Source organism: Bos javanicus, chromosome 2 (genome assembly GCF_032452875.1).
Source record: "Bos javanicus breed banteng chromosome 2, ARS-OSU_banteng_1.0, whole genome shotgun sequence".
NCBI lineage: Eukaryota > Metazoa > Chordata > Mammalia > Artiodactyla > Bovidae > Bos > Bos javanicus.
Window position 1 is genome coordinate 65,419,145 of NC_083869.1, and position 25,873 is coordinate 65,445,017.

A 25,873-nucleotide genomic window follows, 5' to 3' on the forward strand; every position below is an offset into this window, starting at 1 on the left:
CCTCTGAGGTCTACAGTGAGTAAAGTCCAGGAGCAGCTGCACAATAAGGATGTAAGTCTAAGAGTTAAATCAGGAGTATTTTATACTTAATTTAATCTTGGTAGAGGAAAAGTACAACTGTAATTTTTAAAGTAGAATTTCTTCTTGCCTCCCTTCTTTGGTTTTTAATCATAAAAATTTATTTAGGAAAACTAAAATTATTTTAAAAAGAGGCATCCAGTTCTAGAACAATTTTGCATATTTATATATGAAAAAATCAGAAACCAATTGGTAGATCTGTAATACACACACACATATATATAAACATTTTATTTTAATAATACTTTATCACTTCAATTTACATCATTCCATTATGAAAATGTTCAATTGAAGAGAGGATATTTCTTCAAAACTCTAAATAAGCAGAGCTTTATCAATTAAATTTACAGCATTACAGCCTTTAGAAATACATAATTCTTCATTTTACAGTAATACTTCCCCTTTAAAAATTCATCATGGTTTGTCACAGATTTAAAGTACAAGGCACCTAATGCTATGAAAGATAATATAGTATATGCAGTGTAAATGAAACAGATCTGTCAAACATTGATTCTTTTTAAAGTCCTACCAAATTTGTGTGAACATATTTGTTGCATAAATTAAACACTTTTTGTTTTGTTAATTTGTAATATTCTACAAAACTCAAAAATATAATTCGTACCTATTATAGGCAGCTTATTTTAGCATTTTACCTGTAAGAAACACTGATCTATGTACTTAAAATGATTTCTGAAAACATTTTCCTAATATAGTCCAGCATTTAACAAATAATAAGTGAAAATAAAGTCTTCAGAACATTAAAATTTTATTCTTTGATTAGTTCAAATTATTTCATCAGTTGAATTCCTTGAGATGTATAAGGCAGGTTGGTCCTTTAGATGGACTGTAGACCGAAACTTCCTATAACTGTAGTGGTATGTACACAGCTACATAGCAAAGTACTTCATTATGAAAATGAAGACAAAAGATATGAGGAAAATATGTTTTAGAGTTCCAAAGAACTGAAACTGTTATTTTTCAGACTAGGCACTGAAACATTTTTCTACAAAAACTTGCCAGAGATTGTCTCTTCGCTGTATACTACTCCATCATCAAGCTAAAAATAAAAACAAACACATAATCATCATTAGATTACAACTGTCATTTTTAATTTTCTAATTTATATTTTAAAAAGCAAATTATCTTAACATTGAAATACATATCAAACAGTCTATATACTTAAATAACTGGATACCAGAACTTGAGGTGAGTACTAAGAACTGATGTAAGTGAGTTCTACGTGTTGACTGACATCTGAAGCTATTTTAAGATCACAAAATAACAGTTTTATTCATAATACATCCTATCATTATCCCTGTGGAGATAAAGACTCCTGCCTAACCCAGTCTACCTTATTCTACTCTATTATAGTCTATCTTCTTTAGTCTTCACTATCTTCCTTTTATCCCACTCTCACTTCCAAAAATTTCTGGGTGAGAGTGGGTATGAATGTGAATATGAAAATGATGCACAGCATACCAGGGAGGGAAAATGCATAAATTAAAGCATTAAAAAGATTTAAAGAGGGACTTCCCTGATGGTTCAGTGGTTAAGAATCCACCTTCCAATGCAGGGGATGCAGGTTCAACTCCTGGTCAAGGAACTAAGATCCCCCATGCTGTGGGGCAACTAAGCCTGTGCCCTGCAACTAGAGAGCCTGTGCACTCCAGAGCCCAGGCACCGTATCTAGAGAGAAGCACAAATGCCTCCATGATAGATTCCATGTGTAGCAACTAAGACCCAACATAGTGAAATAAATAAATAAAGTATGTTCTAAAAAAGCTTTATATAACTATTTGCATTTTTTAAAAATTTAAATACGGCAAAATACATATTTAGTTCTACTGTCTCCAAAACCTCAGGAGAAAGACAATAAAGGGATTTTTTAAGGTTTAAACCACATGGACAAAGAACAGAGACAAGAATATAGCAGCTAATTCTTAGTTAGCAATGAAGAAATACAACCAGGTTTCTCTGTAGGGAGAGGTAAAAGAAACAACTAAAAATAGGTAGACTACAAACGTACAACTAAAAAACTAAAAAAATGTACAACTAAAAACGTACTAAAATTGGTACAAAATTTATAGAAAAAGGCAATTAGATACTCAGATGCCGTCCCTTCACTTTTCACAGCTAGTCAAGTGCCTCTTCTCTATCCCAGGAGAAGATCTGAGGTTAATTCTCTAAATGCCGGCACAATCCTACATAGTTCAGGAAAAATAACATTTATATGGTCATAACTTGGTAAACACTGATAACATATCTATCCAAACCACACGGTAACTATCCTGGATGATGAGGATGAAGGAAGGATACAGGGTTGGAAGGCAGGCAAGTGGAGTGGGAGCAGAGGAGGGGGAAGCTGAAAGTAACCTATCTTATACTGCCATAGTGGGAAAATCAACTGAAGATGCCTGAAACTGAAAAATCAAGAAATAGAAGTATAAGCATGGTACTTAGATGGAGAGGAAAATACAGAAATAATCAATGAGGAGTTTAAAGGGACTCCTCAGGGTGGGAAAAAAAGTGAGAGCAATATAGGCAGGGCAGGAGACAGCTGCACTGAACAAGAAGTCTTATAGAACTCTAACTCTTCACACTATTGCATGCATAGCCATCCTAAGAGTAAAAACTAGAAGAAAAAGGGACCAATCAGGGGTTCCCTGGTGGTCCAGTGCTTAGGAATCCGCCTGTCAATGCAGGGGACACAGGTTTGATCACTGGTCTTGGAAGATCCTACATGCCATAGAACAACTAAGCCCATGTGTCACAACTACTAAACCCGTAGGCCTAAGAGTTCTGTGCTCCATAACAAGAGAAGCCACCACAATAAGAATCCAGTGCATCACAACTAGAGTAGCCCCCACTTGTGGCTACTAGAGAAAGCCCACACATAGCAGTGAAGACACAGCAGCCAAAACACAATAAAACTCTTTCTGTCATGTAAGAAATATAAAAGATACTATTTCTTAAAATTAAAAAAAAAAAACAAAAAACTGTTCTTGAAACACTGTTAAGAGAAAAGCATAGTCAGAGAATCAGGATATGTTGGATGTATCATGCCAGTTATGGTAAACACACACATGCATAGAGAAAGGACTGGATATACTTGGTAATCACTTATTTGGGTTAGGTACCATATTTCATGTGTTTTAAACTTACCAAGTATTCAATACTTCTAACAACTTTGTGAGGGAGGTTCTTCTGCAACCCCACTTCACAGAGAAGAAAACAGGCACAATGAGGTTACAAACCTTGCATAACGTCACACAGCTAGTACACACAGAAGCTGGAATTGGATCCCAGGCAGTTTGACTCTAGAGTTGGATTTTCTCAGCCTCTAAGCTGTATCAACTCTCAAAAATATTAATTATAGGAAATTGATTCTGTATTTGAGCAATACAAGAATAAGAACCTGGGCTTCCCCAGTGGTTCAGTGGTAAAGAATCTGCCTGTCAATGCAGGGGACACGAGTTCGATTCCTGATCCGGGAAGATCCCACATGCTGTGGAGCAACTAAGCCTGTGGGCCACAACTATTGAGACTGCTCTAGAGCTCAGGTGCTGCAACTAAGGAGCCCAGATGCTGCAACTACTGAAGGCTGTGTGCTCTAGAGCCTGTGTTCTACAACAAGAGAAGCTACTGTGATGAGAATCCTACATATGGCAACCAACTCACAACTAAAGAGCCAGCGCAGCAAAGAAGACCTAGCACAGCCAAAAATAAAAATAAATAAACATTTTAAAAGAATAAGAACCTTATTCAATACTAATGCCCACTAACATACAAACCTGGAATATAGCTAACTAGCGCCATCCTCCTGAGAAACACCGTGCATAGGAATGAGACTCTCACACTGTTCACTGTCTTCTGGAACCCTTAAAAAAAAGACAATAGTTAGGAAAGCTTTAGACCTGAAAGGAACTTTTACAAATGATCTATTCCACTGGCTAATGCCTGAGGTCAGACCTAGGACTAGAGCAAGACTGCTCAACAAACTGTCCCAAGTTCTTTACAGAATGTAAGAAGTTCTTTACATTCTGTAATGTAATGTTTTAGAGAATATAAAATACTTTCTCTCTTAAAAAAAAAATGAAAAAGAAAATGAGGCAATGTTACCATGTTTTATTATGAATTTTGTTCACATCAATAAATTTTTTCTACACTTAAATTTGTTACAGCAAAACTGTAAGCACTTTGATTTCACCTGTGAATTAAAACATTTTTTAAAAAACAGCAGTTTTGAACAAACTATCCTATCACCCATAGATCTGAACAGATTCTTTTATCTGGCATTGTATATATAATATTATAATCTTTTAAAAATTCTTCATAGAATCTCTAAAAGCTAGGTCAGCATGGTATGATTCCCATACTTGGCAAACATTTGAAAAATTTATATTGGAACTTAACCTACTTCTGAATTCGATGTTTTCTGCATATAAAGGCAAAAATTCTTCTGATTCCCACCATCACAGGATCCCAATTATTGTAATGGCACAGGAGAGTTGCAATAAAAAATGAAAAAAATACAGGGATAGCGCCTGCAAAAAATAACCAAGAAAACTGCACCTAAAAATAAGAGACAGGAAAAAAGAAAAAAAAAACCCACAATTATCATTAAGACAATTTTCCCTTAAACACAACTTTTACATTTGTGATAACGTGGACAAATAAATTAAAACACCAAGAAAATAATACTAAGCACTGACAGAGTACATTAGGCAGTACATTATTAGGCAGAGTACATCAGAAATAGAATTATGAATTTTTAAGCATCTGTCTTACATATCACACTGCCCATTTGTTCTTTACTGATTACTGACTATTCTCAAGTTGATTCTTCTCCTCTAGTTTCTGAAGTCATTTTTTTTTAAATTCCCATTTATAAAAAACTAAGTTATGCTATAGCTGTGATATTGTGTTATGTTATGGGTCTTTTCTTATGACAGTACTGAAAACAGATGAAACTCTTAAGTGAAACTTTGGCAAACAATTTACTGATGAAATACAGCTTAAAAAGAAAAAGATTCCAAAGGAAATCACAAGTAAAGACTACAAAGAGAAATACTTTTACTAGGAAATGTGAGCCAAAGGAGACAGGCAAAGCCTCAGTGGTGAGGAGCTCTCAGATTGCTAATCCTGACCCTTCAAACCATCATTTTACCTGGATCATCAAGAAAATTAAAAATAATGAGATCCCATAAAGTTACCAAAAAAAAAAAATTATTTCCTTTACCACCTAGATTCAACTTAGGATCAAAAACAATTACCAAAAAAGCCTACACTGATTAATTATTGAGACTCAGCTGCAACACACTGGTAGTTTGCTTTCAAAATAATGATGAAAACAGTAACTCCTATCTTTAAAATAGGGAAGAAAAACTGCTTACCCTTTCTAAGTATTAAAGAAATGAGGTATAGAAACAAAGGCAAGACTCCCTCTTGTGGGAAACATATACTATTCCATTTCATATTAGCTTTAGTCAGAGTAAAGTATTTGTGAAAATAATTATTTATTTATGAAGGACTCATAATGCATAACACAAGGAAAACCACTAATAAATTTCAGCATGCACATTCTTCTCATATGGTACATATACACAGGCTGAGTCAGCCTAACACCTAGCAGGCAGTACTAAAAAGTCTTCACATGGTTATCAAACTATTGGTGTAGCATATTCTTGGAATATTTGCAGGATATTTAATCATCTAGAAAAAACATGATGAATTTAAATGACCCAAGAACAGAAAAAATACAGCATAAAAAAACTTATGACTAATTAGAGCTAAAAACGCAAATATAGTTGACAGAATGATATCATGACTATTCACCTAAAAAAATCCTACTGAAAAAACCAAACTTCATAAAGGTAGGTGAAACTCTAGATGACTTTTACAGGCAAAGTTCACTTTTAACAATGCAGTTATTTTTATGTTGCCAAATAATAAAAAACTTCTAATTTGAATTCCAGCAAGCTATGAGGACAAATTTTTTTTTTTTTAATGAAGACATTTATTAACAATGAAAACTGCCCAACTAAACAAAAAAAGTCTAATTTCTGAATATATCTGAATATAAGTCTGAATGCAATCAGGGATGCTTCCTATTATATCAAATAGCAATAAGTTAAAAACAAAACAAAACAAAATGTATCTTAAGCACAGTAAATAAAGTTAATGAATGCAAAATTTTTCAGAAACTATTGATATCTATAAATACCTTTCACTATTAGAATAAAAAAAAAACCTAAGAAAGTAAGTTACTCCCACTATGTTTCTATTGCAGTTCTGGGACACACCCTGCTACTTTTTCCAGAATGTTTCTTCTGCCCTTAATTCCCACCAAAGGCGCAGCCTACTCATTTAACTAAATGCCTGATGTGCAATCAAGAAGTGACTGTCGGTGTGTTTTTCTAATCAATTATATATACATATATTTTCCCTTCTGTTTTGCCTCCATCTTAAAATATTTGAACAAATTACAGTATCATTTACTAAAATTAAATTCGCTATTACAGGTCTTCTTAAAAATCCAAAAATAAAATTAAACTTCAATTTTTATTTTTCAAATCTGCAAAAAAGCTGATTTTTCAAAATATCAGTATGGTAAAGTTCATTTACACAGCAGCTACCAAAATCGTCTGTCTGATAAGCATCATTTCCCTAGTTTCACTAATTTTGGTTGATATTCAAGATTATGACCTGAAGATGTAGAAAGGCCTGGATATTATATGATGTATGATTTTAGTGTTATATATATTTAATAATATTCACATTATTTGAAAATCATGGTATATGAAGCATAATTAATTCTCAATTACAGAGATTTCCATTCTTAACCACAGTAAATAAATAATATACTGAATCAGAAAACAAAATTAAATAACAAAGAATTGTTTTTTAAATAAAAAACTAAATGTGACTAAATTACAAAGATGACCATTTCTTTGGTACTTTTTATATCTCTATGTAGTAAAACAGCTTGGAAGAGAAGGCACCAAGTATTATTCATGGTCATCTTTATAATTTAGTCACAGTCCCTTAACTTTCATTATTAGCTCTGATTTAATAATATACTTAAAATATATAGTAAATAGTTTGCCTTACCTTTTGCATACACATGTCAGCTATTATGGATAGAGGTATTGTAAGGCTTAGTGCAAGTGTGCCTATCAATGATGAGGTAAGAAAGCAGCCCCTAAAAAAAAAGCAAAGAAAGAAAATATACGTTGCCATACTGAAACAACAAAAGAACCAACAAAAAACAATGACCCCAAATTATCTATCCTCGTGGGGGGGACTTCCCTGATGGTCCACTGGTTAAGACCTCACTTTCCAATGCAAGCGGTGCAGGTTTGATTTCTGGTTGGGGAGCTAAAATCCCACATGCCTTGTGTACAAAAATCCAAAGCATAAAACAGAAGCAATATTGTAACAAATTCAATAAAGATTTTAAAAATGGTTCACATCCAAAAATCTTAAAAAATAAAAATTACCCTACCATATAGGCAAGAGAGATCAGGATAAAAGCTTACGACGGATTAACATAATAAACAATACAGTTACTAAGATAATTCTCAAAATTCATCTTTAAATATTAAAAATCCAATATATAAATATACAAATTTCAAAAGATTTTATATTATTTTCTAAATCTGCTTACAGATGATATTCAACTTTGGATGTGTAACTTATATTTTGTTAACACTTTTTATAAAACTGTCAGAAGAATTCTTAGTTTTGTGATAATGACACTTAGATAACAAAGGAAACAGCTATAATAAAAGTTCAGGACAATAACTTATAACAGTAAGAAAGTGATAACCAACAGGTGAGTCTGTCATTAAAGCAAAAATATCTTGCCCTCATTAAAAATTAAGTACTCTTTAGATGTTTGTTGCTCTTTTGGTTTGGCTTAGTATCAGAAAAAAAAAAAATGAGTATTTTTTTAAGGATCTTTCCTTGCTGTTTTTCATTTTTCTAGTAATTGATGTAACCAAAATATAAGCTCTTCATTTTATTTTCACATTGAATTATCAATGTTAGTATCAAATTCTGACATACCAACTGCATATAATTTTATATAACTGAATGAAAAAAATGAAGAAAAGCATTGTATTGAATAGATATTGAGTGTATAAAAATTAATTATAAAGCTGTAATATATATACAGTTAGGACTATAGAACTATGGAAATTATAGGTAAGTAAATTCTAGCTGTTAGGGTTAACAATATTGTCCTGAAATACAAGAGGCTAACTCTTGATAATATCAATAACCTCAGATATGCAGATGACACCACCCTTATGGCAGAAAGTGAAGAGGAACTAAAAAGTCTCTTGATGAAAGTGAAAGAGGAGAGTGAAAAGGTGGGCTTAAAGCTCAACATTCAGAAAATCAAGATCATGGCATCTGGTTCCATCACTTCATGGGAAATAGATGGGGAAACAGTGGAAACAGTGTCAGACTTTATTTTTGGGGGCTCCAAAATCACTGCAGATGGTGACTGCAGCCATGAAATTAAAAGACGCTTACTCCTTGGAAGGAAAGTTATGACCAACTTAGATAGCATATTCAAAAGCAGAGACATTACTTTGGCAACAAAGGTCTGTCTAGTCAAGGCTATGGTTTTTTCTGTGGTCATGTATGGATGAGAGTTAGTTGGACTGTGAAGAAAGCTGAGCGCTGAAGAATTGATGCTTTTGAACTGTGGTGTTGGAGAAGACTCTTGAGAATCCCTTGGACTGCAAGGAGATCCAACCAGTCCATTCTGAAGGAGATCAGCCCTGGGATTTCTTTGGAAGGAATGATGCTAAAGCTGAAACTCCAGTACTTTGGCCACCTCATGCGAAAAGTTGACTCATTGGAAAAGACTCCGATGCTGGGAGGGATTGGGAGCAGGAGGAGAAGGGGACAACAGAGGATGAGATGGCTGGATGGCATCACCAACTCGATGGACGTGAGTCTGAGTGAACTCTGGGAGCTGGTGATGGACAGGGAGGCCTGGCATGCTGCGATTCATGGGGTCGCAAAGAGTCGGACACGACTGAGCAACTGAACTGAACTCTTGATAAAGTATGTCACTTTAAGTGTTCAACAGAGGCTGGACAATTAGTTCTTATCAATGTGGTAAAGAGAATTCAAGGGATAGCCCGCAATTCATAAGCTTCTCTGTGAAAAGAGTATTTGGGGATCAAATATTGGGTTTAAAAAATTATTATTGGTCTTTTCTTTTTTGGCCGCACAACTTACAGCATCTTAGTTCCCTAACCAGAAGCAAGGCCTGGGACTGGCAGTGAAAGCACTGAGTTCTAGCCACTGTATCACCAGGGAATTCCCTGAGGTTTTTTTTTTTTTAATTATTTATTTGGTTGTGTCAGGTCTTAGTTGTGGCATGTGGGATCTTTCTTTGTGGCTCGAAGGCTCTTCGTTGCAGCACGTGGGCTGGTCTTTAGATGTGGCATGTGGGGTTAGTTGCCCCACAACATCTGGGATCTTAGTTTGCTGACCAGGGATCCTAAACACGCACTGCCTGCATTGGAAGGTAGATTCTTAACTGTTGGACCACCAGGGAAATCCTGGGTTTTTAAAATACATTTGTTCTTAGAAATTCATAATGCAAAGTAACATCAGACCGAGTCTGAGATGAAGTATTAAAAAACCCATTTGACTTATAGCAGGTTTCCCAATTTAGCTGATGGCTGAATTCATTTGATCTATTATCCATTCAGGACACTTCAGGAAATGCTGAGACAGAGGACTAGGTGGATAACCTCACATCTACACTAGAAGTACAGTATATGGAGCTAATGGTGCACTTGAAAAATTTTTTTAAATAAACAATGAGTGACAAGTACACATCTCTAATTTCCAAAAAAATTTACAACTGCACTTTTAAATCTTTAGTATGCTACTCCGTACATGATTATATATATGCTAAAGTTAGTTGTCTATTTATAGTTAACATAATCTTGCCTTCCTAAAAGAAAAAAATCATCATACATGTAGATTATGACTTCTGATTTAATTATTTTTAAGATATAAAATTATATAAAACATATAGATATGCTTCTTATAGTTGTTTTGAGTTACAATAACACCTAGAATTTAAGGGACATGAAATTTGTTCCATTACAGATTAACTTACTGCTATTGAATTGTTACTAAAAGTATTCTTAAGTGCTTGAGTATAGAAGTATATCTGAAAAATAAAACTTTTTTGAAGTCCTGAAAAATCCAGCCCAGGTAGCTTTGATCATAATATATGACTTTGAGTGTTCAGTTTTTTCAACAACAAAGATTCAAATACACAGTTGGGAATATAAACTGTGTTCCTTCTGTGGAGGATATTTTGTAACTCTTTATCAGAATCAGAAGTCCATGTGTTTGATTCAGTTTTTTTCAGTATTTATCCTATAGAATAATTACGTGTATATGCAAAAATATAAGGATGCTTAATACCATATAACTTTCAAAGCAAGAGACTACAAGCAAAAACATCTCTCAAGAAGGAACTGGTAAAACACATTATGTTCTATGCATTATGTTACATAACAGATTGGAGCATAACAGATTAGAATACTACACAGGCTTTAAAAAAATGAATCTAGTGGCTGATATGTAAGGATTTACATGACAACAATTTGTGGGAACAAAGAAAAGTAAAGAATGATATCCATAGTTTTCATGTTAAAAATAAAACAAATTGGAGGGGGGAGATCAAGAGATTGATACACACTTCTGTATGTACAGATAATTTTGTATGGTAGAAGGCTAAGAAATTAACAGTGGTTGCCTTTGAGAAAAAGAAATGAAAATTTGGGGTAGAAGACAAAGATTATTTTTTCATTATAATCCATTTTGTACATTTTTTAAATTTTAAAAAAGTTAAATATAAAAAAGAATACTTCAAAACATGTTATTTTATTATTTGAGTAAAATTTTCCAAGGGTGCAAACTTAGAATGCTCACATTAGAGAGCTTACATATGTCACAACTTGTATTTATTCATCCTCAAAGCCTACATTAAAATCTGCTGGCATAATGAAACTATCCTATATATTTATTAAAAATAAAACTCTCAATAAGGAATGAGTATTTTAACATTTGAAAGTGGCACTGTCCATGTTTACTCTAAGTCTTAATGTAATACGAACCATGCTAAACCTTTCTCTAGTCCAATATCCAAAATTTTTAAAATTATTTCTTTCAAATATGTAAGAACTCTTTGCTTTGAAATTTTCTAATTTAAACTAAACTTAGAATAGTACAGAATATAAACTTCTATTAAAATACAGTGAGTGAATAATCATTTAAAGCATAGGGTTCACTGCATTGAACCCTCTCAAACAGCCATCAAAAATGGCTGAAAATCAACAATTCTCTATGGTTCAACCAAGAACACTCAAAACATCACCAGTAAGTAGTTTCATCAGCTCAGAACCAAGAGTGGAAGGAGGCAGGAGAAACGATATAACAAAAGAAGTGACAGGATAAAAGAACAAGACATTTGATACATATTAATACACAAAAAAGGTAAGTCCTTTTGGTTTAAAAAAAAAAAAAAAAAAGCACCTAAAATAATTTGTACAAAATGAGGAAATAGATTTTGATACCAAAGGGTTCTAGATCAACAAAGGAATTTAAGATAATTACATACATTGTGTGCGTGTGTATTACTCAGTCTAACGACCTCATGCTCAGTCTTGGCAACCCCACGGACTGTATCCTGCCAGGCTCCTTTGTCTCTGGAATTCTCCAGGCAAGACTACTGGACTGGGTAACCACTCCCTTCTCCAGGGGATCTTCCTGACCCTGGAATTGAACTTGGGTCTCCTGCACTGCAGACAGATTCTTTATTGTCTGAGCTACCAGGAAAACCCAACTACATGAATTACTACAATATAAACTAAACCTTTAAGTACTACATAAAAGGGAGTGAGAGTGGAGGACATCAAGGAAAAAGATACTTCCTTAATTGGAGAGGGGAGACAAGTGCAGGTAGCATATTAAGCAAGACTTCATGGAAAAGGCTATTTTTGTTGCAGTCTTTTGCAAGGGAAAACTAATCAGTAGTTTAAATGGTATGCAATAAAATTCAGTCAGGAGCTTAAGTACAATTTGTGTTTCTAAGTTTCTATTAGATGGGAATAGAACTAAGTGTTAAACTCTATATTTGAAGGTTTTCTTAAACACTATATAAGATATTATCTTCAAAATATTTTAAGATTATTACCACATATCAACATAGTTGATACTACATCAAAGTATGTTAAAATCTCAAATTAATCAAACCCTAAAGATTAGGGTTTATATATCTGCCTCACTCATATGAAAAGTCCTGAGAATAAACAAAAATCTGAACAATCAAACAGACATTTCAAAGACTCCTGAATAAGCAAAGTTCCCAGATTCTCACTTAGAACGCACGTATGCATACCTGGGATACACATCTCCTAAGTGTGAGTGTCCATTAGAAAATGATACCATTAATCTGCGTAACACTCTACTTTATAAAACAGTTCTATAAATATAGGTCATTCATATTCATCTAATCATTCAACAAAGATTTATGAACTTCTATATGCAAGCCACTAGTCTATGCAATGGGAACACAGAAATTTAAAAAAATTAAAACAGTTCCTGCTCTAATGGAGTTACTGTATTACGTTGTAAGTATATAAGCTGAGAAAGTACATAGGAAGGGCCATCAGAAGACAGAAAATATAGAAATGCTTAAACTAGCCAAAAGTCAATAAATTCATAACTAATAAATCACAGGGTAATAAACAGTACATACCACAACCACAGGAACTCTGAGAGCACTGTTCCAATAAGGCCATTAATGACAATGCACATTAACACTACTTTATTGGGGAACTCAAAGTCCTCAAATCCAGTATAATGAAGTAAAAAGAAACCTGGCCATAAGAGCAGCAGATTAAAGAGACCTACAAAACCTAAACACGTATAAAAGAGACAAAAAGTTAGTAACTGTGATTTATTTCAATCTTTCAAAATTGCAACTCTACAATCAGAAAACATTAGGTTTCCTATAATGAGCTTCATTAGGTTTCCTTAACTGAAAGTTCTGTTACTTTTGTTTTTAAGTAAGTCCTATGGAGAGATGAACACAAGCAAAAACTTTATCAAGCGACTGGGGATCACAGAGTCTTCAAGGTTCAACTATCCCTACTGCATAGAGCAACTACTGAAGAAAAAACATTTACAATGATTCAAAAAGATTGGCTGTCAACATCAGATTATGATAATACAGTGTCCTGGAACGTAAAAGAAATAACTCGTGCATATCTATGTGTGCACGTGTTCAGCGCAAATTATTACGATGAACTACATACACTGTTTACTCTCTGATTCAATCTGTATTTATGCTTAAAGCACCCATGCTATGCTAGGGATAATGGAGGAAGGTTCTAAAAAAAGATAAAATTCTTGTTTCCTGCCTTCCTAGAGCTCATAAGCTAGTCTGTGAGATTACATACATATACAGATAGCTATGTAAATATGAACTAAACATGGACTATGTGTAAAGGATGGGTATAACATTTAGTGGGTAAGTGCAGTCTGACTGCCCTGGGATCCAATCCCACTCTACCATTCACTACTACTATAATCTTTAGGCAACATGCTAACCTCTTGCAAACCTCGGTTTTCCAATCTGTAAGTATAAAATAACATTTAATTAGGTTACTAGGAAGATTAGAAAAAAATACAACACAGTACATGGCATGAATAAACAGTTAACAAATGCTGTTATTTTAAATATAGAAATGTGAGCTTATATATGACTACACACATGAAAATGTAAAGACACAAATGTTATAATTTTATAGTAGTTTTTATTGGACTTTCTATACAGTTTAACTGGAGAAGGAAATGGCAACCCACTCCAGTGTTCTTGCCTGGAGAATCCCAGGGACGGGGGAGCCTGGTGGGCTACCGTCTATGGGGTCACACAGAGTCGGACATGACTAAAGTGACTTAGCATACAGTTTAACATCACAATTTCACTGTGAGATCCAAAGGTAATTATAGAGCTTTCCTAAAAGAAAATTACAGTAGATATATATTTTATATTTGCTGCTAAATAATAAACCTGTATTTAGGATGCCTAGTTAAATTGTAATAGGGAGGGAATGCCCACTCTCTATCTGCCACTAAGACTTACAGTACCTGCCTTCTCTGAAGAACTGTCCTGGAGAGTGAGTGACCAAGTCTGTCTTTCCCAAAAAGATCCCACCCTCTCCCCACTCCACACCCTCTGCAGCCAAATCCTAACGGCTCTAGGCTAGGACAATTCTGAGGACTGCCTCTGCTCTCCCTATGCTCCCTGCCCAGGGATCTATAACAAGCTGGCCAAGCCTCAGCTGCACCAGAGATCACATGGTTCTTGCCCCTTCTCTATTCTGCTTATCTCACTCGCTTGTCAGTCTTTCCTGCAGAGCACCCCTTCCATGAATCTCGCACACCAAATTACTGTCTCATATTTTGCTTCTAGGAAAACCAACTTAAGATACCTAGTGATAAAAATAAAAAACAACACACACAAAAGGCTTGTATAACATTAAAAAATCATTGTACTTAAAACATCAAACTTTGGGGTAAAGCATCTGCCTGCAATGCGGGAGACCAGAGTTTGATCCCTGGGTTGGGAAGATCCCCTGGAGAAGGAAATGGCAACCCACTCCAATATTCTCGCCTGGAGAATCCCATGGATGGAGGAGCCTTGTAGGCTACAGTCCATGGGGTCACTAAGAGTCAGACACGACTGAGTGACTTCACTTTCACTTTGACATTATCAGGAAGCAGATCTCTTTTTGTTCCCTGAACTTGAAGCCTGTGAAATTCCACATGAAGTGACAACCTTTGGATCTAGAGATGAAAGGTTCAAATCACTTCACTGGTTCTGCAGATTCTCATACGCCTCATATGCTTCTCCTCTTTCCTCAACTGAATGCTCCAGCACACTGGATCTACTCACTGTTTCCTGCTATGCTCTGCTCACACCGTGATGCCCAAAGAACTTTCCACATCTCAATTCTAACTACTTCTTCTCTAATTCTGTCTATTCTAAAGCCCAGGTCAAATTCATATTGCTTTACATATCATGGCATATGTCTACACATACTCTCCAGCAAGAGTAAAGAAGCAATTTTTCTTCAAAGCTGCCAATCTTAAAAAAAAAAAAAAAAAAAAACTGCAAAATATTAACATTTCAATCCATTCCAGATGGACTTTGCTATGACTTCAAAATAAGACGTCATTAAAATTATCTTCATATTTAAGGTATACTTAGGAATTCTCTACTTGAAAGCAACTTGAGTGATCACCCAGTCTGGTGGGTTTTCAAAGATTTTATTTTTGTTAATCATTAGGTGCAGATATTCAAACTACTTTTAGTAGAAAAATCATTTCTACAAATTAATTTATAATGCTAAAAAAACAACAAAGCAGAATTGCTTCAGTAGAAGCAGCAGAGCAGTCTGGGAACCAAACTCACACATTCAACTCCACTTCCTTCCAATCTTCCCAGGATCCTTAATAAATCAGCTACTAACCTAGTCTAATCTCATTTTCAGATGACTATGAGATAAAAGAAGTTACAACAGCTAGAGTACTTTGAATTCTCATCCCTAGGCTCCATTATCTATTGATATTCAGATATCGTTTAGAACATATCATGTCAATGTACTCTTCTTTTGTAATCCTAGATATCAGACTTCTTTACTGAGCTCATTTCAGGCAAATAAGAATTTATAAATTATATTAGGCATTTACCAAAATTAAGAATTGATGCCTGAAACTGTAATTGGGTAATTTAAAAAATCTATGTCATAAAAGAGTCTGAGTCTTACAGTGCAAATGACCTACAATTTTTAGTAAAAATTAGCTCATAGACAGAAATAGTATTAGACATCATTTTGGGGCAGTTTCCCCAATTCTATGCTTCTAACAATTCAAAAATGGCAAAATGTATAATACAACAGGTAACCCTCACATGCTTATAACAGCATAACCAGTGATATCAATGAGGAAAATATCTGATTTCCAGGTTAAAGATATTAATTTGAAAAAGGTATGTTAGAATTTCTTTTACCTCACATTGAGAGAGTGAACATTTCCTCCAGGTCCACAATTATGCAGAACAAGATAAGAGAAAAACACTGAGAGTGGACTTCATAATCTTTAAAGTCTAATGATTTTAAAGAATTACATGGGGGAGTGGGAAGGGAACCTTTCCTACTCCCTCCAAAAAACAAAAACAAAACCCTAAGTTAATCATTCAGAGTACATAGTCTCAACAAGTTAAACATATTCTTACCAAAGAACATTGGAATATCCAACTTATCTTCTCTGTCTACTTTTCTCTTAATCATAACAATATAAACAGCATAGAGCATGGCTCCAACAAGAGACCAAATGGAACCTGTAAAAGTCAATATAATAAAGTATTTGTTCATGAACTCATTCAACACATACTTAATTAAAATCTGACACAGTCAGGTCCTATTTCAAGAAATGAGTACTATTCAAATATGAAAAGATAAAGTATAACCCACCTTTTCCATGTCCTCCAGGAATATAGGAAGGACTTTAAAGTGTAAACCAACAAATACAAAATCATTCACTTTGATGATTTAACCAATCAGTTATACATGTTATAATACCAACACTTTGGTATTTAATTTTGAAGTGCATACTTCCTATCTTCCCGTACATAAACAATTTTGAGACCTGACATAGCCAACTTAACAATGTTTTCTTCCCACTCTAGGCTATTTATATTGTTCCGCACCCCCCGCCATGTATCATTTTAATACACATTCTACCACCATTTTCAAGACTGTTTTAAAGTCCCACACTGTCACCAAGCATCCTCTTTCTACTCCACTAAACTTCCATCCTACTTGTCTTCTATTTTAGACAATTTAATACTTACTACAGTTGAATCTAGTATGATTTTATTCTCTAGGAGTTTCATTTTGTCAATCATATATATTGATTAAAAGAAAAAACTTCTTGACAACTGCAAACACATAATTTATACTTTTTCATGTTCTAAAATACCTAACATAATGTAGCACTAGCAGTTCCTTCCTGCGTAATGAATATTGATTCTCTTTAATATATTAACTCACTCTCAAAAACATTTAAGTAAGCCTTTAAAAACAGCTATAATAAGGTGCTATTTGCCAAGTGACCACATTCAATACTTTAAATCAATTATCCAAAAGTTCAACGTTTCATTTATTTATTATTGCTATTAAAGGATAGCCTGTCAACAAAATCTCACACACAAAACACATATATTGTTTTAAACATACAGAGCTGCTCTAGGCGAGAAGAAGCTAAGACAGTTCAAGAGACACAGCTCCCTGGGCACTATCCAGGAATAGCTTAGAAAGCATTATTCTATTCAATGGACTTTAAATATCTAAAGAAAGTATACAGAAGGAAACCAAGGAAACTGGATTCTTCTGTTAAATCTAAACAATGGATCAAAAACTAAATGTTTACCATAGTAGTAATTGTTTCAGGTAAGAATCAGAAGAGAATAACAAAATTAGTGGCTGCAAGCATGATGGGCAGGATATATGTATAGTCTCCATATCTCTAACAAGATGCTTATCACTTACAAAGGGAAAAACTAGGAGCTACACTGGAGCAACCTGACAGACATCACTTTAAAATTAATGTCATTAGTAATAGAACAAATAAATATCATGAGCCTTCTTGATATGATGGATTTGTCAGGACACAGTATCACTTCCATGGTATTCTTGCCAAAAACGCACAATATTCATTTAACCATAAAGAATTACCAGAAAAATAAATTGAAGGACATTCTACAAAAAAAAGCAGACAGTATTCTCCAAAAATATTAAAGTTATGAAAGACAAAAAATGACAGTGGGATAGTCACAGATTAAAGAAAACCAAGGAGACATGATACCTAAACACAACAAATGATCTTGGACCAGAAGAAGAACATTAGTGGGGAAAAATGGTGAAATTTGAAAAGAACCTACAGACTAAATAAAAATGACTGTAATCGCTGTTAATTCCTGATTTTTAAACCTATACTGTAGTTATGTATGTTATAAACAGTTAAGAGAATCTGGGTGAAGGTTATATGAGAGTTCTGTGTTCTATTTTTTAATTTTCTTACATTATTTCCAAAGGAAAAACTTTTTTAATAAAAGCCTTATTAGTGCCCACCCTCTGCGTGTATATCTGTGTGCACATGTGTGCATATGCATGCACGTGTGTGTATGTGCACACGCACAATGATATGCACAGGTCTTTCTTGTATACTCTAACAGGAAGAATTCAGAGTCAGATACTTACCTATTGTGTTTCTTCCAGGAGACTTTTCAGATCCTGACAGATTTACCAGCACAACACCTCCAATGCTATGAGAAATAACCGTCATTACTGATGAGTAACATAATAAATTCCTTTAAAAGACTAATCATAAAGATCAAAGTTATTTACAAGTAATAAAGACTAATCTTAACTTTAGGTCAAACCATCAAAGAATTCATGATTTAATTAATACTGAATAATATCAGTATCGGAGAAGGCAATGGCACCCCACTCCAGTACTCTTGCCTGGAAAATCCCATGGACGGAGAAGCCTGGTGGGCTGCAGTCCACGGGGTCGTGAAGAGTCGGACATGACTGAGCGACTTCACTTTCACTTTTCACTTTTATGCATTGGAGAAGGAAATGGCAACCCACTCCAGTGTTCTTGCCTGGAGAATCCCAGGGATGGGGGAGCCTGGTGGGCTGCTGTCTGTGGGGTCGCACAGAGTTGGACACGACTGAAGCGACTTAGCAGCAGCAATATCAGTATACTATAAGTGCTGTATTTGTATTAATTCATTTAATCCACATAAAATGACTGACATTACCTTATAAGGAAGGTATTATTAATCATTACCATTCCCATTTTACACATGAGAAAACTAACGCACAAAAAAATGAAGTAACTTGACCAAAATCACATAGCTGGGATTGAAACGCAGGCAGTCTACTTCCGGAGTCTAGTGTTCTTAACTTGCTATGCTTATCTTCTGCCTTTCAATTAGGAAAAAGTCAATTTGTCATCCCTCCTTCAATCTTTTTTTTGAAATGTACATGTATTAAACCCATATAAACTAGTAATAACTCTTGATATTGTTATGGTTGTTTAGTCACTAAGTTGTCTGACTGTACAACCCCATGGATTGCAGCCCACCAGGCTCCTCTGTCCATGGTATTTCCTAGGCAAGAATATTGGAGTGGGTTGCTCTTTCTTACTCTAGGGGATCTTCCTTACCCAGGGATCAAACCTGCATCTCCTGCATTGGCAGGTAGGTTCTTTATCACTAACCCACCAGGTAAAATCAAAATTAACAGTAAAATTATTCTTAAATATTTAAATAAATAATTCCATCATTTTAATGGATAAAATAAGACCAAATAAAGGAGGCAGAGAAATCAGAGGTTATTTCTTCATTCAACTGTTGCTTATTGAGCAATAGTTTGGGTTAAGCAATGAACAAGAGAGATGTGATTCCCATCCTCACGGAGCCTTATATTGTCTTTCTATTTCTGTGCATCTTTCTACTTTTATTAAGACAACACAAAGAACAGTTAGAAATAGGCATGAATTGTGAACAAAGCTGGATAAACCTCATTACTTCCCTAATATAAATATACTGTATTTTCCTAGTGTAAAAATTCGTCTGGCTAAATCATGGGCCAGTCATGTAAAAGAATAAATTCCTAGCATCCATGAAGTCTAAATGGTAAATCAGTTGGCTCAATCAGACTGCCCATGAAAACTACCACTGTCAATCTACCCTTGTATCTAAAAGAGAGAAACACCACTTTGTGACTGCCAAGAACCAGTGTCTATTATAATCACTTTTCCTATACATCCTTCCAAACTTTAAAACAAAACTGTAAATTAGATGATACTATCATCATTTTGCCATCAAGGAAATCCTCTCAGAGAGTTAAGGGGAAATGGCCAGGGGCAAACAGAGCTCTGATTCAAAGCCAGCTCTGATAGCTCAAAAACACTAATCTTTCTGGTAAATTATTCTGGTACCTTCTCTGATTTCTGATTTTCTCTTACAAAAACAAGAGTTTCATCAAATCAATATATCTATTTGAATACTGACTGTAAGCAAAGCCCTATGCTAGGCCTTTGATAACACAAAGAAGCAGAAAACAAGGATTTAGTCTTCAATGGTTTAAAATCTCCTAGGGAAGACAAGACAAATAAATACAAAGCTAAATAAAAATAAAAGATTTAAATTAGTTACTAATGGTACTTATGTATTATATTACAAATAGTAATACAAAATTGCCAGATGGCTTATACAGAAAATAACTAAAAGATTAAGGCTGAGACAATCAGAGACAACTGCATGTGAATGTCAGTACAATACTTAGTTAAGTTCACAGTCTCATGAATGGGAACCAAAGATCCTCCCTTCAGTTATGCTCCCTAGGAAGGTTTTAAAAACTAAAACTAGCCAAGGATGTGATGCAGAGCTGATGTTCATTTAAAACCTTCTTTTATCTTCCTCTTTCTCTGCCTATATATGATATTATAATATAAACCCTCCTCTATCACTACCAGAAATGCTTTAAACACTGCATTTTTAAGAAGAACAAACTAGCTATTATACTATATTCTTACCTTAAGATTACAGCTAAAAGTTTAGAAAGAGTGAATCTATCTCCACTGTTACTTGGAAACATTGCAGCAAGGATTAAGGTAAAAAGTCCTGTGGAAAGAAAAAGATTTAAAGAAAGATACATTCGCTTAAATAAATACTGTTAAAATTATTTATTATCAACTTGATTGTTTAAATAAGTAAATTACTTATTACCTAACTTTTAAATCTTGTCATTTTTAAATGACTAAGAATACACTACAGTTACCTAGGCTGAAATGTTCAAAGACCATACAAGGAAACAGTCTCCAAATTAAACTGTTTATCTCACCAATACAGATCAAGTACAGTCCTATTTATTTTAAAACTACTAAGAGAGTTAATCTCAGCATTCACAGTAATATTCTGACCTCATCATAATCAAGTATGTGTGCTATAGTTATTTTTACAGCTCAAAAATACTTTTTTTATCTTCTAGACCTGGAAGTTGATTCAATTTTAAAAATAAAACACCTTTCATAGAGCAAATTATAGATCTGAAATAAGCAACCACATTTAGCCAAAGGGTCGAAAAAAATATCCTTAGAAAGAATATGTGAAAGGAAAGACAGCTACAATACAAAGGGTCAGCCTATAAAACTTTATATACAATGTATTTTTGTTGCATAGAAAATACTGTAAAGCATTAGAAGGAATATAAACAGTACAAGGCTATGGTACTAAACTTTAAGATTAAGTAATAGTTATAATACATTAATATATGTTAAAAAGAATGAAATAATTTATAACAAGATAAAAATATTTATATGTACACATATATATCAGAAATAGGCCTCAAGTTATAATACAGATAAGACAAATTTCTTACCAGAAGTTGAGGACAAAATATTAACTATAGCAACTTGTGTGTCTGAAAGTGCTTCTTGATATGAGAAATTTGCCAAAAACCACTGAAGAAACAGAAAATAATGAAACCTAATAAATTACTTATTTGTATTTGTTATTATAATTTATAGTTCCCTCCTTCTTTTCTCCTGCTAAATACTATTATAAGAAGTTTTAAATTTTGTTTTGCATTGAAAAATCACAGGCCTAAAAAGAAGACACACATTTATATCAGACCAAAAATCTTTGCTATCCAATTTTCTTAAGAAATGAACAAATTGGTTAAAAATTAGCACTCTTCAGGCTTCTTTTTAAAAATTAGGATAAATTTAATATCAAATCAACATTGAAATTTGATTTATCTAAGCACTGATAGTATTAAATTTATCTAAATCAAATTTAAGAGAAATCAATTGAACAGGTGATGCTTAAGGAGATGGAACTGGCCAGACTGATACAGACAAAGGCTGTATTCACTTTGGAAATTTCAGAATGTCCAAGAATACTGTGAATTTACTGGCTAACTGTGATTGTTTCTGTGATTCTCAGTTTTGAGACATAACACCAAAACTGGAGGTTTTCCAGTTATGGGAATTTTTTTCCCCTTCTTTCTTCCCTTTTGCTCATCTAAGCTAGGGTATCTTTATATTCCCAACCCTGGGCCCACTTTGATTTAGAGAATAAGAAATAAGGCCTCTTTTGACGAAGCCTGATGTTTGTGTGTATGTGCATACAAAGTTATTTTCACTGCCATCAGATATTCTAATGCAATTTACAACAACTTATCTATTTTCTGTTGGTGGACATTTTTTTGACTATTCCAAACAATGCTACCAAGAACATTTTAGCATATGCCTCCTGGGACACATGTGCATGAGTGTCCCTAATGTAGCATACATTAAGAAGCAGATTGTTGGTCTAAGTAAATTAACTGCTTGTCTACCTGTTTTCTGTTGCTTAAACAGAGGGACTGGATAATCATGTTCTGCTGGAGAATGATTTGTCTCTGTTAAGGGAGGGACATCTCCTGATCTCTTTCAGAACTTTTAGTTAAGTGAGTGGTATGATTATCAGCGTTTATATTTCAAAGAAGCAGTATAGACACATGATTTTAGCACACTGCTAGGAAGCAGCAGATGGTTGAGAGCCTAGAAGTCTCCATTCAGTCTACACTGTAAGCTAAAGCCAGACTGAAAGCACAGCAGAGACTCTGATTCCATCTGTAGTCTTCTGACATCCTAATTTCACTTGACTATCTAAATAAAAAATGAGGTTAGCAAATGGCAGGATGAGCAATATCAAATATATATTGCAATAGGAGCCACAACTGCTTGCAGTTGATGCACTAAACAAGAAGCAGAAGATTCTGCCCTTTAATTATCTTTTGGAGATTTTCTGCAAGAATAGGTAATGCTTATCAGGTGATAATTAGCTTTCTTGACCTACTTTCCTTACCATTTTAATACTTAAATACTGTGCTCACTTTCCAAACAATCTCACTGCTCTCTGCTAATGCAAGATAAAGAAATAAAATAAGACCATTTAGATGGTAGGAATGCAAAGATTCTAACTACTCATCATTAGCTATGAACTCTTTCCAGAAAAATCTTCCCACTCTCCAGTTCTCCCCAAATTCCATTCTCTGGCTCTCAAACTCAAGGCAGCCTCATCACAAAGTCAGACCATCTCAATTACCCTCAGTAAAAATTATTTTTACAATGTTTCTCTTCATTATTTCAGAGTTGAGGACAACCACTTACTAATAATTGAGCTATCACAAATAATTTATATAATACTTCATTATTTCATGAGTGGTAATTGATTTTAAAACTAGCGTAAAAGCCTGTGAGACCTAAATTGTACTTTACAGAAAAAAACTGTAACACCATAAGCCCTAATGAGACAAAATAATTAAAGGAGGGCTGGCAAATACAGTAATTATTAACTCCTTTTGAACTGCAATGTCCAATACACTAGCCACTAGCCACATGTCACTATTAAGCAAATGAAATATGGCTAGCTTGAATTGAAATGTTTAGAAATTGAAATAAAAACAGAAAATGAAATGAAATAGAAAAAAATATTTAAAAACTGAAATGTTTAGAAGATTTTAGTACAAAAAAAAGAATGCAAACTATCTCATCAATCATCTTTATATCAAGAGTATGTTCAAGTGTTTTATATACATAAAGTGGATTAAATAAAAATATAGTATTAAAATTAACTTTACTTATGTGGTATGGATGGACCTAGAGTCTGTCACACAGAGTGAAGTAACTCACAAAGAGAAAAAGAAGTATCATATATTAACGAATATATATGGAATTTAGAAAAATGGTACCAATGAACCTATTTGCAGGGTAGAAACTGAGATGCAGACTTAGACAGAGGACCTGAGGACACAGTGGGGAGGGGAGAGTGGGACGAAGTGGGAGGTTAGGATTGACATACATACACTACCATGTGGAAAACATAGCTAGTGGGAAGTTGCTATATAGCACACGGATCTCAGCTCAGTGCTGTGATGACCTAAAGAAGTGGGATGGAGCGGGTGGGAGGGAGGCTCAAGAGAGAAGGGATATATGTATACATATACCTGATTCACTCTGCACAGCAGAAACTAACACAATGTTGTAAAATAATTATACTCCAAAAAAAGAAAAACAAAGAATTAATTAAGGCCTATAAAGCGTTTCAAAGGCCAAAGATGAAAGACATCATACTAAGTACAAAGCCTCATTATGGGCCCTGCAGTTGATGGAATACAAAAACTCATTTATGGTTGGCAAAATTCTAAAACAGCTAAATTTTCAAATAATTCTCAAATAAAGACACAAGAAAAAAAATAACTTTCTCTTTTTTTAATGTGGCTACTAGAAAATTTAAAAATACATATATGACCTATATTTGAGGCTCACATTATATTTCTACTGAATAGCACTGCTCTAGACCTCAACTAAGCTTATCACTCTATTGAGTCAGGTTTCTAAAAAGTTGAATTCCTGGACTGTACTACTCTGACTTCCTATAGAAATGCCTTTACTAAAGATTAACATAGCTCCCTGCTCTTATATTAATAATGTACTTAATACTGATTTTTCTTTTTTTTTTTAATTTTATTTTATTTTTTAAACTTTACATAATTGTATTAGTTTTGCCAAATATCAAAATGAATCCGCCACAGGTATACATGTGTTCCCCATCCTAAACCCTACTCCCTCCTCCCTCCCCATACCATCCCTCTGGGTCATCCCACTGCACTAGCCCCAAGCATCCAGTATCGTGCATCGAACCTGGACTGGTTTCTCATTTCATACATGATATTTTACATGTTTCAAAGACTATTAAAAGTGGAAGCAATCCAAGTGTATATCAATGGATGAACAGATAAACAAAATGTGGTATATACACAGAATGGACTATTATACAGCCTTAAAAAGAAAAATATTCTGAACATGATACAAATATAAACCCTGAAGAACAAGAATAATTTATTAAATTATGAAGTGAAATAAGTCAGTCACAAGAGGAAAAATGTTGTATAATTCTATCTAAATAAAGTACTCAGAGCAGTTAAGCTCACAGAGACAAAAAATAAAATGGTAGCTGTCAGCAGCTAAGGCAGGTGGGAAAGGGAAATTATCATTTAATGGGTATAGAGTTTCAGTTTTGCAACATGAAAAAAGTTCTCCTGACAGGCACTGGAGATGTTTGCAAAACAGTGTGAATGTATTTAATGCCACTGACTTGTACACTTAAAAATAATTAAAACAGTAAGCTTTGTGATATGTATATTTTACTTCAATCTTTCTAAAAGGTTATTATCTGCACATATCTACCTGTAAATCTGCTATACAGAACAATATCTTGCTGCTGCTGCTAAGTCGCTTCAGTCGTGTCCGACTCTGTGCAACCCCATAGACGGCAGCCCACCAGGCTCCCCCGTCCCTGGGATTCTCCAGGCAAGAACACTGGAGTGGGTTACCATTTCCTTCTCCAATGCATGAAAGTGGAAAGTGAAAGTGAAGTCGCTCAATCATGTCCGACTCTGTGTCACCCTGTAGACGGCAGCCCACCAGGCTCCTCTGTCCATGGGATTTTCCAGGCAAAAGTCTGGAGTGGGGTCCTATTGCCTTCTCGAACAATGTCTTACTGCCTATGAAATTTATTCTCTCAGTTTTGAGTTGGGAAAAGTTAACTTTATCAATAAAGAGA

The 25,873-nt window shown here is 34.3% G+C and overlaps 1 protein-coding gene across 3 annotated transcripts in view; it reads right to left on the minus strand.

The window, feature by feature from the left end:
* Window positions 1–294: 294 nt before the first annotated feature.
* The window catches only part of SLC35F5 (solute carrier family 35 member F5), a 40,036-nt gene continuing 14,457 nt past the window's right edge, over window positions 295–25,873 (minus strand). For 2 of the 3 annotated variants that reach the window (XM_061439560.1, XM_061439561.1), the window contains exons 8-16: window positions 21,642–21,723; window positions 20,797–20,884; window positions 18,450–18,514; window positions 16,424–16,528; window positions 12,881–13,040; window positions 7,189–7,279; window positions 4,496–4,650; window positions 3,870–3,956; window positions 295–1,135 (exon numbers count right to left, since the gene is read on the minus strand). In XM_061439560.1, coding sequence (XP_061295544.1) covers window positions 3,881–3,956; window positions 4,496–4,650; window positions 7,189–7,279; window positions 12,881–13,040; window positions 16,424–16,528; window positions 18,450–18,514; window positions 20,797–20,884; window positions 21,642–21,723 — 822 coding nt within the window. In that variant the 3' untranslated portion in view covers window positions 295–1,135; window positions 3,870–3,880. Of the gene's footprint in view, window positions 1,136–3,869; window positions 3,957–4,495; window positions 4,651–7,188; window positions 7,280–12,880; window positions 13,041–16,423; window positions 16,529–18,449; window positions 18,515–20,796; window positions 20,885–21,641; window positions 21,724–25,873 lie in introns of those variants that run through there. The other variant, XR_009741019.1, reaches the window with a different exon arrangement.